This window comes from Electrona antarctica (genome assembly GCF_951216825.1).
Source record: "Electrona antarctica genome assembly, chromosome: 5".
Taxonomy (NCBI): domain Eukaryota; kingdom Metazoa; phylum Chordata; class Actinopteri; order Myctophiformes; family Myctophidae; genus Electrona; species Electrona antarctica.
Window position 1 is genome coordinate 14,998,241 of NC_136810.1, and position 15,697 is coordinate 15,013,937.

Below are 15,697 nucleotides of genomic sequence, written 5' to 3' on the forward strand. Positions count from 1 at the left end.
CTTGCTGACATCCCATTACTAATGAGGTCTCCAGATGGAGAGACATTTCAGAAAGAATAGAGCCTGAGCATTTTTTTGTTTTATTGTACGTGACAATTAAAGCTATTTTATTTTTTGCTTGGCTGAGATGAGGTTTTGATGTAAATCCCACCGAGCAGAAACATATCATCCAAGTAAATTAATAGTCAGAAGGCCAAGCAGACAACCTATCCAGTATTAATCTTTAACCCCTTGCCATGTGTTCTGGCCAGCTGGTTGTCATCTCTAAAAATATTTTTTTTATCCCACGATTTTGCAACCTTTTTTTCTTCACCCAGTGTCAATTATCTAATGTAATCTTGGGCGCTACACTTCCTCTGCCAACCTGGGGGAGGTAGTTTAGAGACCAGGATTACTGCATGTTTTTTGTGTGGGTACCTACCCTTTCCTGCTATAATGTTGAGCAAATGTATCTGTACTGCTAATGTGGTAATGCAATGGAAGTAGCAAAACATTATTTAACATTATTTTTCCCTGTGCAAATTAGCCTGCAGTTCTGCTTGTTATAAGCGACTTTGGCATCGTTTTCCTGTAACATAATAGCTTAAAGTGCTTCTAAAAATCACCAGAAAGGAAATTCAACATGATAACCACCATAAAACTTCTTCTATGGGTACCTTCTAACCAAAACAAATAAGTTGTCGGCTTGTACCCAAACATGTTAGTAATTCATTTCTGAAACACTTTTCTGTATTTGCCTACTGACTATAATGGGGTGGTTGAGTCAAAAGATATTCCATATCAAATAATTTACAAGTGAAAGTTGTTCATTAGAATTTGAAACTTTCTTAAACATAAATTAGCGTACTTACTATATATACTATATACTGTAAGCCAGTGATTCTCAGCCCTTACTTCTCAGCAATTAGTTTTCATTGATGCAAGAAATGATACGTAGCTTGCGGAGTTAGTTCAGTCAGATATACTCGAGGGGTTTCATGCCGTGCTCAAGGGCGCATACATATACTCAAGGGGTTAATATGCTGCTTTACTATGTGGGTGTATTCAGTGTGTGCAAGACCCTCATGTCATTCACTGATGTGACAGTCAGCTGAGCTGACCAATATTGGACGTGGTGTTTAAGCTCACCTAGCACTGCATGCTTCTTCTTGCCTTCCTTCTGCATATGGTTCCTGGTTGTTATGTGATGTTTGCTTTCACTGCCACCCCAGCACCATGCACCGGGTTGTTATTGTATATCTATCTCCCTGCTCTTAATGTTTAATGATGGTGTTTAATTGTGCCGAGCAGGGAGAAAAATGTAGCCGGGCCGAACGCCAAGATAAAATATTATATGCACAAGTATTCTCATTCTATAATAAATATTGGTTAAATCTATACGTGAGTTATCTGACTGAACAATGCCGCATTGTCCTCCATGCTAACTGTCCAGGAATATAAAGGCTGTATTTTCTGTTAGCTTGGAAATGGAATCTCCATGTCATTGGTAGGCAGGTTTCTGAACTGTCCATAGCCGGCCACAGAGACGCATACCGAGTAATGATTACTAGAGAGAGCCAATTACACAAAGATAGGCTGAAAATGCAGTATGTGAAGTGACCCTTTAAATATTTCAAAAAGTAGTACTTCTATGGCCTGCTGGCTTCTATGGCTATACTGTCTATATCCAAAGCGCTTTTCAATGATTGTGCATTACATTCACCCATTCACATAGTCGCAATTTGCAACTCTAGATTTTTTTATAATGGGATGAATCTAGAGTTGCAATACCCTCCATTGACTCCCCACTCATCCATTTGCGTTTGCGATCTGCTTGTCTTAAACAACGTTAAACTCACCAACATTGCAGCTGTAGTCCAAGCTTGAATTATCCTCTTTCAATCTGCCGAGCTTGTTTTTCATAAAAATCCCCCGTAGACATGTTATGAGCTACTTTCTGTCAAGAAGAAGAAATGTTGGAGTTTGGAAGCGCTCGTTTTTTTTAAGGGGTCACGCTGCTGCCTCCTGCATTATGTGCAAATGCGAAACAGATGCATGCAGGGCCGTTCAGTGACTTGCGACGAGCGCTTCCAAACTCCAGCACTTAGAAAAATAATCACTTGCACAGAATTTCTTGACAGAAAGTAGCTCATAACTTGTCTACGGGGGATTTTTATGAAAAACAAGCTCGGCAGATTGAAAGAGGATAATTCAAGCTTGGACTACAGCTGCAATGTTGGTGAGTTTAACGTTGTTTAAGACAAGCAGATCGCAAACGCAAATGGATGAGTGGGGAGTCAATGGAGGGTATTGCAACTCTAGATTCATCCCATTATAAAAAAATCTAGAGTTGCAAATTGCGGCTAGGATGAATCTAGAGTTGCAATACCCTCCATTGACTCCCCACTCATCCAATTTGGTTTGCGATCTGCTTGTCTTAAACGACGTTAAACTCACCAACATTGCAGCTGTAGTCCAAGCTTGAATTATCCTCTTTCAATCTGCCGAGCTTGTTTTTCATAAAACTCCACCGTAGATATGAGCTACTTTCTGTCAAGACATCCTCTGCAGGTGATTCTTTTGTGTTGCAGTTTGGAAGCACTCGTTTTTGTTAACGGGTCGCACTGCTGCCTCCTGCATTATGTGCAAATTCGAAACAGGTGGTACGCAGGGCCGTTCAGTGACATACGACGAGTGCTTCCAAACTCCAGCACAATCACCTGCACAGAGTTTCTTGACAGAAAGTATGTCTACAGTCTACTTTCAGTCTACTTTATGAAAAGTTGGAATCTACAATACTTCTCGAGTACAAAAAGTACAAATACTTGAAAAATGTGGCCTACATTGTTACAACCAGTGGTGTACTGTTACGGACCGCTGTCCTTATGATTAATATTGTTGTCTCCACCAGGCCGAAGGCATGGGGAGAGAGTATGTTTTGCACGTGTGTGTGTCCGTCCGTCCTTCCTTCCTTCCGTCCGTCTGTTACCAGCTAATCTCCGGCACCGTTAACCCGGTCGATGCCAAACTTTGCACACACACTCCCTGGATGCCAACAATGAACCTCTGCCCCGCATTTTCCAGAACGGCCTGTTATAGCGCCACCATGAGGCAGCTTTTCACATGTTTTACCTAAAACTGCACCGATCTGCGTGAAACGTTGCATGCACACTCCCTAGAGGCCAAGGACAAACCTTTGACCTGCATTTTCCGCATCTGCCTTTTATAGCGCCACCAGGAGGCCGACTTTTGTAAAACACATTTTTTATATTACTCCTCCAGATTCTGTCCAAAAATCACACAAATTGTTACACAGTATCTCTATGGTCATGTGCTCAAGTCGGATCTGTCCCATATTTCATATTCCATCCTAATTGGCTATAATTGGCTTTCAAAGTTTGCAAGATTGGCCCGTTTTGAACAAAAGCCTCAAATCATGAACGCAGCATGCAATTTACGTGAAATCTTTCACACATTTTCTTACTAGGCTGAGGAATATATCCCACCCTTTTCACATTGGCCTGTTATAGTGCCACCAACAGGTTGATTTTTGCAAAACACATTTTTGGAACAAAATGCCTCAAATCATCCAATTGCCATCAAAGGCAAACATGTTTATATTACTCCTAAACATTTTGCCAAACATCTCACACAGTCCTATCCTCCTGGTGGAGACCTGTGCCCAGAAGGGCACTTTTTCTAGTTATTCTTGTGTTTAGTTCATTTGGGGATAATTGTGATGAGTTGGAAATGTTGGTGGCCTGTGTTATATTGTTTCCCTTTTGTGTTCTCTAAGGTCATGAATGGAGGTGAATGGAGAGTGTAGAGAATGGGTGTGGTGCTGATGACTTGACTGGTCGATTGAAAGCAGGTGGCTGCAATCATTGACAGGTCCTACCTGGACCTGCCCCTTATTCCTCATTGGTTCCCAGCAGCTGGGTAATGGCCCTGCTGTCTATAAAAGTGCTCAGTTTGTCCTGACTGCTGTAAGGACGACAGCTTATGTTTGCAGCGGATACGCCATTCCGCTATAGTCCTCCACCCATGCTGCCCTTTTCTTTTGTTTGCCTTTGTTAGTTTTTGAGTTGGTTTGTCTTTGGTTCTTCTGAGTAAGTTACAGTATATTTTGTTATCTTTGTTTTGTGTTTGTTCTGAGTTCTTATGTGACCCTTAGTGTTTGTTTATATTTTAATTAGTCAGCTCCTACGTTATTTGTTGTCCAATTCCCTATTGTTATTCCTGTCCTGTTTATATTTCCCTATTTAATGTTACACCGTCCTTTGTGCATCCCGTAAGGGTGTTTAGTCCCTTTTGTTTTGTGATCTAATTTATTGTATTTTTCTTAGTTAGATTTAGTAATTGTGTTTTTGTTTCTCATACAGTTAGGGACTTCTAGTTAGGGGTAATTTTATTTCTTAGTTAGCCAGTTTTCTATTATGTAAACTGACACCCTGAAGCCATTATGCACTTTTTGTCTCTGTCCAAAGAAAAAAGGAGAGATAATAAAACAAATCATCTTTTGTAAAAGCTGTCTCCTCATTATTATGTTCTTTCCCCCTACCCTAGACAGGGGGTCGTAACATGTACACTGTACACATGTCTGTTGCATGTCTACCCTAGACAGGGGGTTGTAACATGTACACTGTACACATGTCTGTTGCCCCTACCCTAGACAGGGGGTCGTAACATGTACACTGTACACATGTCTGTTGCGTGTCTACCCTAGACAGGGGGTCGTAACATGTACACTGTACACATGTCTGTTGCCCCTACCCTAAACAGGGGGTCGTAACATGTACACTGTACACATGTCTGTTCCCCCTACCCTAGACAGGGGGTCGTAACATGTACACTGTACACATGTCTGTTGCCCCTACCCTAGACAGGGGGTCGTAACATGTACACTGTACACATGTCTGTTGCCCCTACCCTAGACAGGGGGTCGTAACATGTACACTGTACACATGTCTGTTGCCCCTACCCTAGACAGGGGGTCGTAACATGTACACTGTACACATGTCTGTTGCCCCTACCCTAGACAGGGGGTCGTAACATGTACACTGTACACATGTCTGTTGCCCCTACCCTAGACAGGGGGTCGTAACATGTACACTGTACACATGTCTGTTGCCCCTACCCTAGACAGGGGGTCGTAACATGTACACTGTACACATGTCTGTTGCCCCTACCCTAGACAGGGGGTCGTAACATGTACACTGTACACATGTCTGTTGCCCCTACCCTAGACAGGGGGTCGTAACATGTACACTGTACACATGTCTGTTGCCCCTACCCTAGACAGGGGGTCGTAACATGTACACTGTACACATGTCTGTTGCCCCTACCCTAGACAGGGGGTCGTAACATGTACACTGTACACATGTCTGTTGCCCCTACCCTAGACAGGGGGTCGTAACATGTACACATGTCTGTTGCCCCTACCCTAGACAGGGGGTCGTAACATGTACACTGTACACATGTCTGTTGCCCCTACCCTAGACAGGGGGTCGTAACATGTACACTGTACACATGTCTGTTGCCCCTACCCTAGACAGGGGGTCGTAACATGTACACTGTACACATGTCTGTTGCCCCTACCCTAGACAGGGGGTCGTAACATGTACACTGTACACATGTCTGTTGCGTGTCTATTCTCTCTCTCTTGCAGAGCAGCACTGGTTCTTGTGTGGTGACAGGAGTCATTGTCTCGAAAAATTAAACTCTAATTCTCTTCTGTGCTAGTAGGGATAAAACATAGAAGCTAGAGGCTTTGAAATGGTTTGCTTTGTCTCCCCGAAATTATTACTGGAAATCAACAAAACCATACAATTAAGTGGGACAATGGCCAACAAAGCACAAGGTGACAAAGTTTATTTTGTTTCCTTCTCTTTTCCAAACTGCTATTTTCAAAGTTTTTGAAAACTTGTCTGTGGACGTGTGTTGTGGTCGCTGTGTGGAGTAAAAGTATTCCAGCTATAAATTATTTTAAGGAATCTTATTTATAAAAATATATAATGAAAGCAATAAATAAAATGTAAACCAGCTCCACTGTGCTTCACACAGCAGCTGGTAAAAATGCTTTAAATACTTTTACTGCACTTTTACTGTATGTCTTCTCTCTCTTTGAATGTGACTGTCTGTGATGGTAATGGTTTGTGGACTGGTTCTCAAAGTGGGATATGGGAAACTCCTTCAAGGACCCCTGGGGGCAGGCTCAAAGTGACAGTTTAAGAGATGTGAGCTTGTAGATCTGCTATTTTTGACAAATGGACATTTGGACAGGTCTTCTCTTTTCAAATGGGGTTCTGTGGCTAAATAAATAATTATGGGGGTCCTTGACATGAAATGAGAACTACTAGCTTAGTGAGCTGAGCCATGGAGATGTGGGGCCAACTGTATGACCAAATGCTTTTAACTACTTGAACCCATCCATATTCTGTGAGGGACCAATAAACCAAAATAGCTTATCAACAAGCTCACAATGCATAGAGTTGTGATGTGTTGTGAGCTTGTAGATCAGCTATTCTAGTTTTTCCTTCCCCGTGTGGATGGGCTGGTGTGTGTGTGTGTGTGTGTGTGTGTGTGTGAAACCTTTTCTCAGTATGGAAACGTTACAATGTTATGTAACTGTTATGACAGTCCCCCCTGATAAACCTGCAGGCTAGACAGGAGTTGAATGGCTTCAGTAGTACTTCACAGGTTTGACGAGCTACCCCTGCATGACACCACAACGCTGATGTATGGCCCAAATGAGTGGCACAATATTACTACTGTAAATCATCTTAAAACAGGCAGTGCTGTGAGGAGTCTGGTGGGAGACTATCGGAATAAGAATATCAACCTATTCTTTGTTTTTTTCCTCCCTCCTTTTTCACGAGTATTTATTGTCGTTTTTTCTGTGAGCAGGGTGGGTTTCAGTTGTTTAACCCTTTAATTCCCAAACACAGTCAGAAACAGGCACAGCCCACTCAGACAATGTCCACTTACCCAGAACAAGAAGCTGAAGAAGAAGAGGAAATATCGGATCCAAGGATTGACAAAAGAAAAGGTCTCTACTCGGCTCAGAGTCCCGTCCATGGTTTAGGGAGGTGGTGTTTTAATTGTTTTTGCCACCATATAATCCAAGAAGTAGCCTAGAGTTTACAGTTGAGTCTTGGCTCCAAAACAACAGCCCCCTGGATCGAGCCCACCGCATGCAGAGCTATTTGGCCACCATGTAAATCAGCAGCTGTGAAGAGGGGTAAGGTTCCAATGAGCAGCAGGGTCCATAAGCAGTGAGTGCATTCTCCGGCAGCGGCAGCAGCCACGGCGACGCCGCCAATTGCCGACAACAGCCGTGGCAGTGTTTCCTATGCCGTGGCAGTGTTTCCTCTGCCACCGGCAAAGCCTCCTAATCCACCACAGACCGGCGGATGCCGGCACCTGCCACTTGCCACCGGCACATGCCGGCACATGCCGGCACCTGCCCCGGCACATGCCGGCACATATGCCGGCACATGCCACCACCCGCCGGCGCCCCGCCGGCGCCTTGCCGCGCCCCGCCGGCGCCTTGCCGCGCCTTGCCGGCGCCTTCCGGCACCTGCCGGCCCCCGCCGGCACTTGCCGGCACCTGCCGGCACATGCCGGCGCCTTCCGGCACCTGCCGGCACATGCCGGCACCTGCCGGCACATGCCGGCGCCTTCCGGCACCTTCCGGCACCTGCCGGCACCTGCCGGCACCTGCCGGCAACTGCCGGCAACTGCCGGCACCTGCCGGCGCCCGCCGGCACTTGCCGGCACTTGCCGGCGCCTTCCGGCAACTGCCAGCAGTTGCCGGCACCTGCCGGCACCTTCCGGCACCTGCCGGCACATGCCGGCGCCTTCCGGCACCTGCCGGCACATGCCGGCGCCTTCCGGCACCTGCCGGCACATGCCGGCACCTGCCGGCACCTTCCGGCACCTTCCGGCACCTGCCGGCACATGCCGGCGCCTTCCGGCACCTTCCGGCACCTGCCGGCACATGCCGGCACATGCCGGCACCTGCCGGCAACTGCCGGCAACTGCCGGCACCTGCCCCCACAGGGGTTGGGGGTTGGGGGTTAGGGTTAGGGGTTGGGGGTTAGGGTTAGGGGTTGGGGGGTTAGGGTTGGGGGTTAGGGTTAGGGTTAGGGTTAGGGTTAGGGGTTGGGGGTTAGGGTTAGGGGTTGGGGGTTAGGGTTGGGGGTTGGGGGTTAGGGTTAGGTGCCGGCATGTGCCGGCAGGTGCCGGCATGTGCCGGCATGGCGCCGGCAAGTGCCGGCAGGTGCCGGCAGGCGCCGGCAGGTGCCGGAAGGCGCCGGCAGGCGCCGGCAGGTGCCGGCAGGTGCCGGAAGGCGCCGGCGGGTGCCGGCAAGGCACCGGCGGGGCGCCGGCGGGTGGTGGCATGTGGCGGCATATGTGCCGGCATGTGCCGGGGCAGGTGCCGGCATGTGCCGGCATGTGCCGGTGGCAAGCGGCAGGTGCCGGCATCCGCCGGTCTGTGGTGGATTAGGAGGCTTTGCCGGTGGCAGAGGAAACACTGCCACGGCATAGGAAACACTGCCACGGCTGTTGTCGGCAATTGGCGGCGTCGCCGTGGCTGCTGCCGCTGCCGGAGAATGCACTCGCTGTCCCTCGCAGGGTGAGCTAAAAAAAAAGACCCCCCCCCCCCAGAACACGTATACACAACCATGCTGGCAGGCCCCAGAACCGTCCTGCAGAGCATGATTCACATTACACAAAAAATATCTCTGGCTTGACTGCAGTTGAATGGATGCTGAACTTTGGCGTATTTGTCATCCTGGGTTTGTGTACAGTTACGGTACCTATCTCGCTCTCTTTCTCTCTCTCTTTAAAAGTAAAACTGCTCTAGTGAAGAGCCTACAAAATCTCCCATAGACGTGTAGCCGTACTATTGGGTTGAAATCTGGTGACTGTGAGGGTCACAATAAAAATGTTCGCTCTGAAAGAATATATATTCAAAGATGTTCATGATTTTTAGCATAAAATTGATCTACGGCACTCGGTGCCGCGCTATGATCTTGTAGATCCGCTATTTTTCAACAGCTAAAGTGTAACATAATGCTTAAAACAACAAAGGGGGTTCCCATCCAGAATGGGTTAAGCAAGAACAAAAAGCATGGCAATACATCACATACATAACAAGTAGTTAAACGTCCATTTCAACGAATGGACCTGTAAATGACAACAAAACAAAAACTAAGGCACTGGTGTGGTACTTCTGGTTTACTAGAACGGGGTTCAACTCCCTGCAGTGCTCTGCTCACTTTTGTTTGTTATTTTCTGCTCATTGTGTTGCCATTGCCATTGTGAGAACGTCTGTCTTATCCTGATTTAGTTTGAGAAAGTTCTATATACCAGTAAGACGCCTTAACACAATGCACGCAAAATCATGAAAATATGATATACTATAGTATGCCGTCCGAAACCATGGACTATAGTATGTTGTTTTTTCATGATTTTCATCTTTTTTTCAAATCCTCCAAAATCACGAAAAACGACATGCTGTAGTATGCCGTCCGAAACCATGAACTATAGTATGTCGTTTTTTCATGATTTTCATCTTTTTTTCAAATCCTCCAAAATCACGAAAAACGACATGCAAACGACGTCCAAAACCAAATATGAGAAATGTATAACTTTGGCATGCTACTAGTCCTACATACTTACACCTAGAAACCCCATTCAAACCTATTTAGGTTCATCTTACTGTGGACATGCTTGCCTGAAAAGGAATCTTTGAAATGTTTCATAGTTTTAGAAATATAGTGCTTTCAAATTTGAGAAATGTATAATGGAAGATAGTAGCATGTCAAAAAATCACTTTCACCTAGAAACTCCATTCACACTTTGTATAAATCAGCTTACTGTGGAGACACATTCTGGAACTTTTTACTTTGAAATGTATTGTAGTTTCTGAGTTTTTTAACTTAAACGCCCAATGCATTCTCAATGGCAATAGCACAAACTTTGGCATGCTACTAGTCCTACATACTTACACCTAGAAACCCCATTCAAACCTATTTAGGTTCATCTTACGGTGGACATGTTTGCCTGAAAAGGAATCTGTGAAATGTTTCATAGTTTTAGAAATATAGTGCTTTCAAATTTGAAAAATGTATAATGGGGCTCAATGGCAGATAGTGGCACGTCAAAAAATGACTTTCACCTAGAAACTCCATTCACACTTTGTATAATTCAGCTTACTGTGCAGACACATGCTGGAACTTTTTACTTTGAAATGTTTTGTAGTTTCTGAGTTATTTAACTTAAACGCCCAATGCATTCTCAATGGCAATAGCACAAACTTTGGCATGCTACTAGTCCTACATACTTACACCTAGAAACCCCATTCAAACCTATTTAGGTTCATCTTACGGTGGACATGTTTGCCTGAAAAGGAATATTTGAAATGTTTCATAGTTTTAGCATGCCGTTTTTCATCATTTTTGAGGATTAGAAAAAAAGACGAAAACGAGGATTTGAAAAAAAGACGAAAATCACTCCGAGACGATGGGCTATAGCCCATGGTCTCGAACGGCATGCCGTTTTCCATCATTTTTGAGGATTTGAAAAAAAGACGAAAATCACTCCGAGACCATGGGCTATAGCCCATGGTCTCGGAGTGATTTTCGTCTTTTTTTCAAATCCTCGTTTTTCATCATTTATGACCATGGGCTATAGCCCATGGTCATAAATGGTCATCATTTTTGAGAATTTGAAAAAAAGACGGAAATCACTCCGACGATGGGCTATAGCCCATGGTCTCGAACGGCATACTATAGCATGCCGTTTTCCATCATTTTTGAGGATTTGAAAAAAGACAAAAATCACTCCGAGACCATGGGCTATAGCCCATCGTCTCGGAGTCATTTTCGTCTTTTTTTCAAAACCTCGTTTTTCATCATTTATGACCATGGGCTATAGCCCATATTGTCTTTTTTTCAAATCCTCAAAAATTATGAAAAATGGCATGCTATAGTATGCCGTCTGAGGCCATGGGCTGAACTTGAACCCACGACCTGTGGCTCACATAGACAGCAGCTTATCACAGAGTGCCACCATGCTCTCTGAGAATCTCCACAGCTTTCCATCTCTTTCCAGTTCTCTTCTGGATGTTATTCTCCAAAACATGCTGCAGAGTGAAAGTAGGAGGAACTCAGCTGGATTTGAACTCACAACCTCTGGCTCACATGGACGTCATCTTAACAAGGGTGCCACTGAGCTCTCAGTGATTCTTAGGTTGTAAGTTGTTCTTCTTGGTGTCACTTTTCAAATGGGGCCTTGGGATCATGTACAGAGCATTTGAATGAATGGTGCTGTGCATCAAAGGTGTCTTTAGTGCTTTTAAGTGTTATCGTGGATGTTAATCAGATAATACAGAGGAGAAACCATGACAGGACACAGACAGCCTCCCCATTGGTGGATGTGATCCTGGCAGCCAGCCCATGTGTGTTCTGGTCCTGTTGATTGAGCTGAGCAGGACCTATAAACCTTCAAGGTTTATAGGTCCTGCTCTGCTCAATCAACAGGACCAGAACACACACTCGTTACTTTTCTTCCAGTTTATTATACTCCCTATTATACTCCTATTATACTACCCCATTCAAACCTACTTAGGTTCATCTTACGGTGGACATGTTTGCCTGAAAAGGAATCTTTGAAATGTTTCATAGTTTTAGAAATATAGTGCTTTCAAATTTGAGAAATCTACAATGGGGCTCAATGGCAGATATTGGCACGTCAAAAAAGCACTTTCACCTAGAAACTGCATTCACACTGTTTCAAATTCAGCTTACTGTGGAGACACATGCTGGAACTTTTTACTTTGAAATGTTTTGTAGTTTTTGAGTTATTTAACTTAAACGCCCAATGCATTCTCAATGGCAATAGCACAAACTTTGGCATGCTACTAGTCCTACATACTTACACCTAGAAACCCCATTCAAACCTATTTAGGTTCATCTTACGGTGGACATGTTTGCCTGAAAAGGAATCTGTGAAATGTTTCATAGTTTTAGCATGCCGTTTTTCATCATTTTTGAGGATTTAAAAAAAAGACGAAAACGAGGATTTGAAAAAAAAGACGAAAATCACTCCGAGACGATGGGCTATATCCCATGGTCTCGAACGGCATACTATAGCATGCCGTTTTCCATCATTTTTGAGGATTTGAAAAAAAGACGAAAATCACTCCGAGACCATGGGCTATAGCCCATCGTCTCGGAGTCATTTTCGTCTTTTTTTCAAATCCTCGTTTTTCATCATTTATGACCATGGGCTATAGCCCATATCGGACGGCATACTATAGCATGCCGTTTTTCATCATTTTTGAGAATTTGAAAAAAAGACGGAAATCACTCCGAGACGATGGGCTATAGCCCATGGTCTCGAACGGCATACTATAGCATGCCGTTTTCCATCATTTTTGAGGATTTGAAAAAAAGACGAAAATGACTCCGAGACGATGGGCTATAGCCCATGGTCTCGGAGTGATTTTCGTCTTTTTTTCAAATCCTCGTTTTTCATCATTTATGACCATGGGCTATAGCCCATATCGGACGGCATACTATAGCATGCCGTTTTTCATCATTTTTGAGAATTTGAAAAAAAGACGGAAATCACTCCGAGACGATGGGCTATAGCCCATGGTCTCGAACGGCATACTATAGCATGCCGTTTTCCATCATTTTTGAGGATTTGAAAAAAAAAGACGAAAATCACTCCGAGACCATGGGCTATAGCCCATCGTCTCGGAGTCATTTTCGTCTTTTTTTCAAATCCTCGTTTTTCATCATTTATGACCATGGGATATAGCCCATATCGGACGGCATACTATAGCATGCCGTTTTTCATCATTTTTGAGAATTTGAAAAAAAGACGGAAATCACTCCGAGACGATGGGCTATAGCCCATGGTCTCGAACGGCATACTATAGCATGCCGTTTTCCATCATTTTTGAGGATTTGAAAAAAAGACGAAAATCACTCCGACACCATGGGCTATAGCCCATCGTCTCGGAGTCATTTTCGTCTTTTTTTCAAATCCTCGTTTTTCATAATTTATGACCATGGGCTATAGCCCATATTGGACGGCATACTATAGCATGCCGTTTTTCATCATTTTTGAGGATTTGAAAAAAAGACGGAAATGACCCCGAGACGATGGGCTATAGCCCATGGTCTCGGAGTGATTTTTGTCTTTTTTTCAAATCCTCAAAAATTATGAAAAATGGCATGCTATAGTATGCCGTCTGATGCCATGGGCTGAACTTGAACCCACGACCATGTGGCTCACATAGACAGCAGCTTATCACAGAGTGCCACCATGCTCTCTGAGAATCTCCACAGCTTTCCATCTCTTTCCAGTTCTCTTCTGGATGTTATTCTCCAAAACATGCTGCAGAGTGAAAGTAGGAGGAACTCAGCTGGATTTGAACTCACAACCTCTGGCTCACATGGACGTCATCTTAACAAGGGTGCCACTGAGCTCTCAGTGATTCTTAGGTTGTAAGTTGTTCTTCTTGGTGTCACTTTTCAAATGGGGCCTTGGGATCATGTACAGAGCATTTGAATGAATGGTGCTGTGCATCAAAGGTGTCTTTAGTGCTTTTAAGTGTTATCGTGGATGTTAATCAGATAATACAGAGGAGAAACCATGACAGGACACAGACAGCCTCCCCATTGGTGGATGTGATCCTGGCAGCCAGCCCATGTGTGTTCTGGTCCTGTTGATTGAGCTGAGCAGGACCTATAAACCTTCAAGGTTTATAGGTCCTGCTCTGCTCAATCAACAGGACCAGAACACACACTCGTTACTTTTCTTCCAGTTTATTATACTCCCTATTATACTCCTATTATACTACCCCATTCAAACCTACTTAGGTTCATCTTACGGTGGACATGTTTGCCTGAAAAGGAATCTTTGAAATGTTTCATAGTTTTAGAAATATAGTGCTTTCAAATTTGAGAAATCTACAATGGGGCTCAATGGCAGATATTGGCACGTCAAAAAAGCACTTTCACCTAGAAACTGCATTCACACTGTTTCAAATTCAGCTTACTGTGGAGACACATGCTGGAACTTTTTACTTTGAAATATTTTGTAGTTTTTGAGTTATTTAACTTAAACGCCCAATGCATTCTCAATGGCAATAGCACAAACTTTGGCATGCTACTAGTCCTACATACTTACACCTAGAAACCCCATTCAAACCTATTTAGGTTCATCTTACGGTGGACATGTTTGCCTGAAAAGGAATCTGTGAAATGTTTCATAGTTTTAGCATGCCGTTTTTCATCATTTTTGAGGATTTGAAAAAAAGACGAAAACGAGGATTTGAAAAAAAAGACGAAAATCACTCCGAGACGATGGGCTATATCCCATGGTCTCGAACGGCATACTATAGCATGCCGTTTTCCATCATTTTTGAGGATTTGAAAAAAAGACGGAAATCACTTTTCAAATCCTCGTTTTTCATCATTTATGACCATGGGCTATAGCCCATATCGGACGGCATACTATAGCATGCCGTTTTTCATCATTTTTGAGAATTTGAAAAAAAGACGGAAATCACTCCGAGACGATGGGCTATAGCCCATGGTCTCGAACGGCATACTATAGCATGCCGTTTTCCATCATTTTTGAGGATTTGAAAAAAAAGACGAAAATCACTCCGAGACCATGGGCTATAGCCCATCGTCTCGGAGTCATTTTCGTCTTTTTTTCAAATCCTCGTTTTTCATAATTTATGACCATGGGCTATAGCCCATATTGGACGGCATACTATAGCATGCCGTTTTTCATCATTTTTGAGGATTTGAAAAAAAGACGGAAATGACCCCGAGACGATGGGCTATAGCCCATGGTCTCGAACGGCATACTATAGCATGCCGTTTTCCATCATTTCTGAGGATTTGAAAAAAAGACGAAAATCACTCCGAGACCATGGGCTATAGCCCATCGTCTCGGAGTCATTTTCGTCTTTTTTTCAAATCCTCGTTTTTCATCATTTATGACCATGGGCTATAGCCCATATTGGACGGCATACTATAGCATGCCGTTTTTCATCATTTTTGAGAATTTGAAAAAAAGACGGAAATCACTCCGAGACGATGGGCTATAGCCCATGGTCTCGAACGGCATACTATAGCATGCCGTTTTCCATCATTTTTGAGGATTTTAAAAAAAGACGAAAATCACTCCGACACCATGGGCTATAGCCCATCGTCTCGGAGTCATTTTCGTCTTTTTTTCAAATCCTCGTTTTTCATAATTTATGACCATGGGCTATAGCCCATATTGGACGGCATACTATAGCATGCCGTTTTTCATCATTTTTGAGGATTTGAAAAAAAGACGGAAATGACCCCGAGACGATGGGCTATAGCCCATGGTCTCGGAGTGATTTTTGTCTTTTTTTCAAATCCTCAAAAATTATGAAAAATGGCATGCTATAGTATGCCGTCTGATGCCATGGGCTGAACTTGAACCCACGACCATGTGGCTCACATAGACAGCAGCTTATCACAGAGTGCCACCATGCTCTCTGAGAATCTCCACAGCTTTCCATCTCTTTCCAGTTCTCTTCTGGATGTTATTCTCCAAAACATGCTGCAGAGTGAAAGTAGGAGGAACTCAGCTGGATTTGAACTCACAACCTCTGGCTCACATGGACGTCATCTTAACAAGGGTGCCACTG

The 15,697-nt window shown here is 44.1% G+C and overlaps 1 protein-coding gene across 2 annotated transcripts in view; it reads right to left on the reverse strand.

Moving 5' to 3' along the window:
* tspan33b (tetraspanin 33b) overlaps nucleotides 1-7,124 on the reverse strand; it is a 43,819-nt gene extending 36,695 nt beyond the window's left edge. For both annotated transcript variants that reach the window (XM_079502069.1, XM_079502070.1), the window contains exon 1: nucleotides 6,967-7,124. In XM_079502069.1, coding sequence (XP_079358195.1) covers nucleotides 6,967-7,056 — 90 coding nt within the window. In that variant the 5' untranslated portion in view covers nucleotides 7,057-7,124. The remainder of the gene's footprint in view (nucleotides 1-6,966) is intronic.
* Between the last annotated feature and the right edge of the window lie 8,573 nt (nucleotides 7,125-15,697).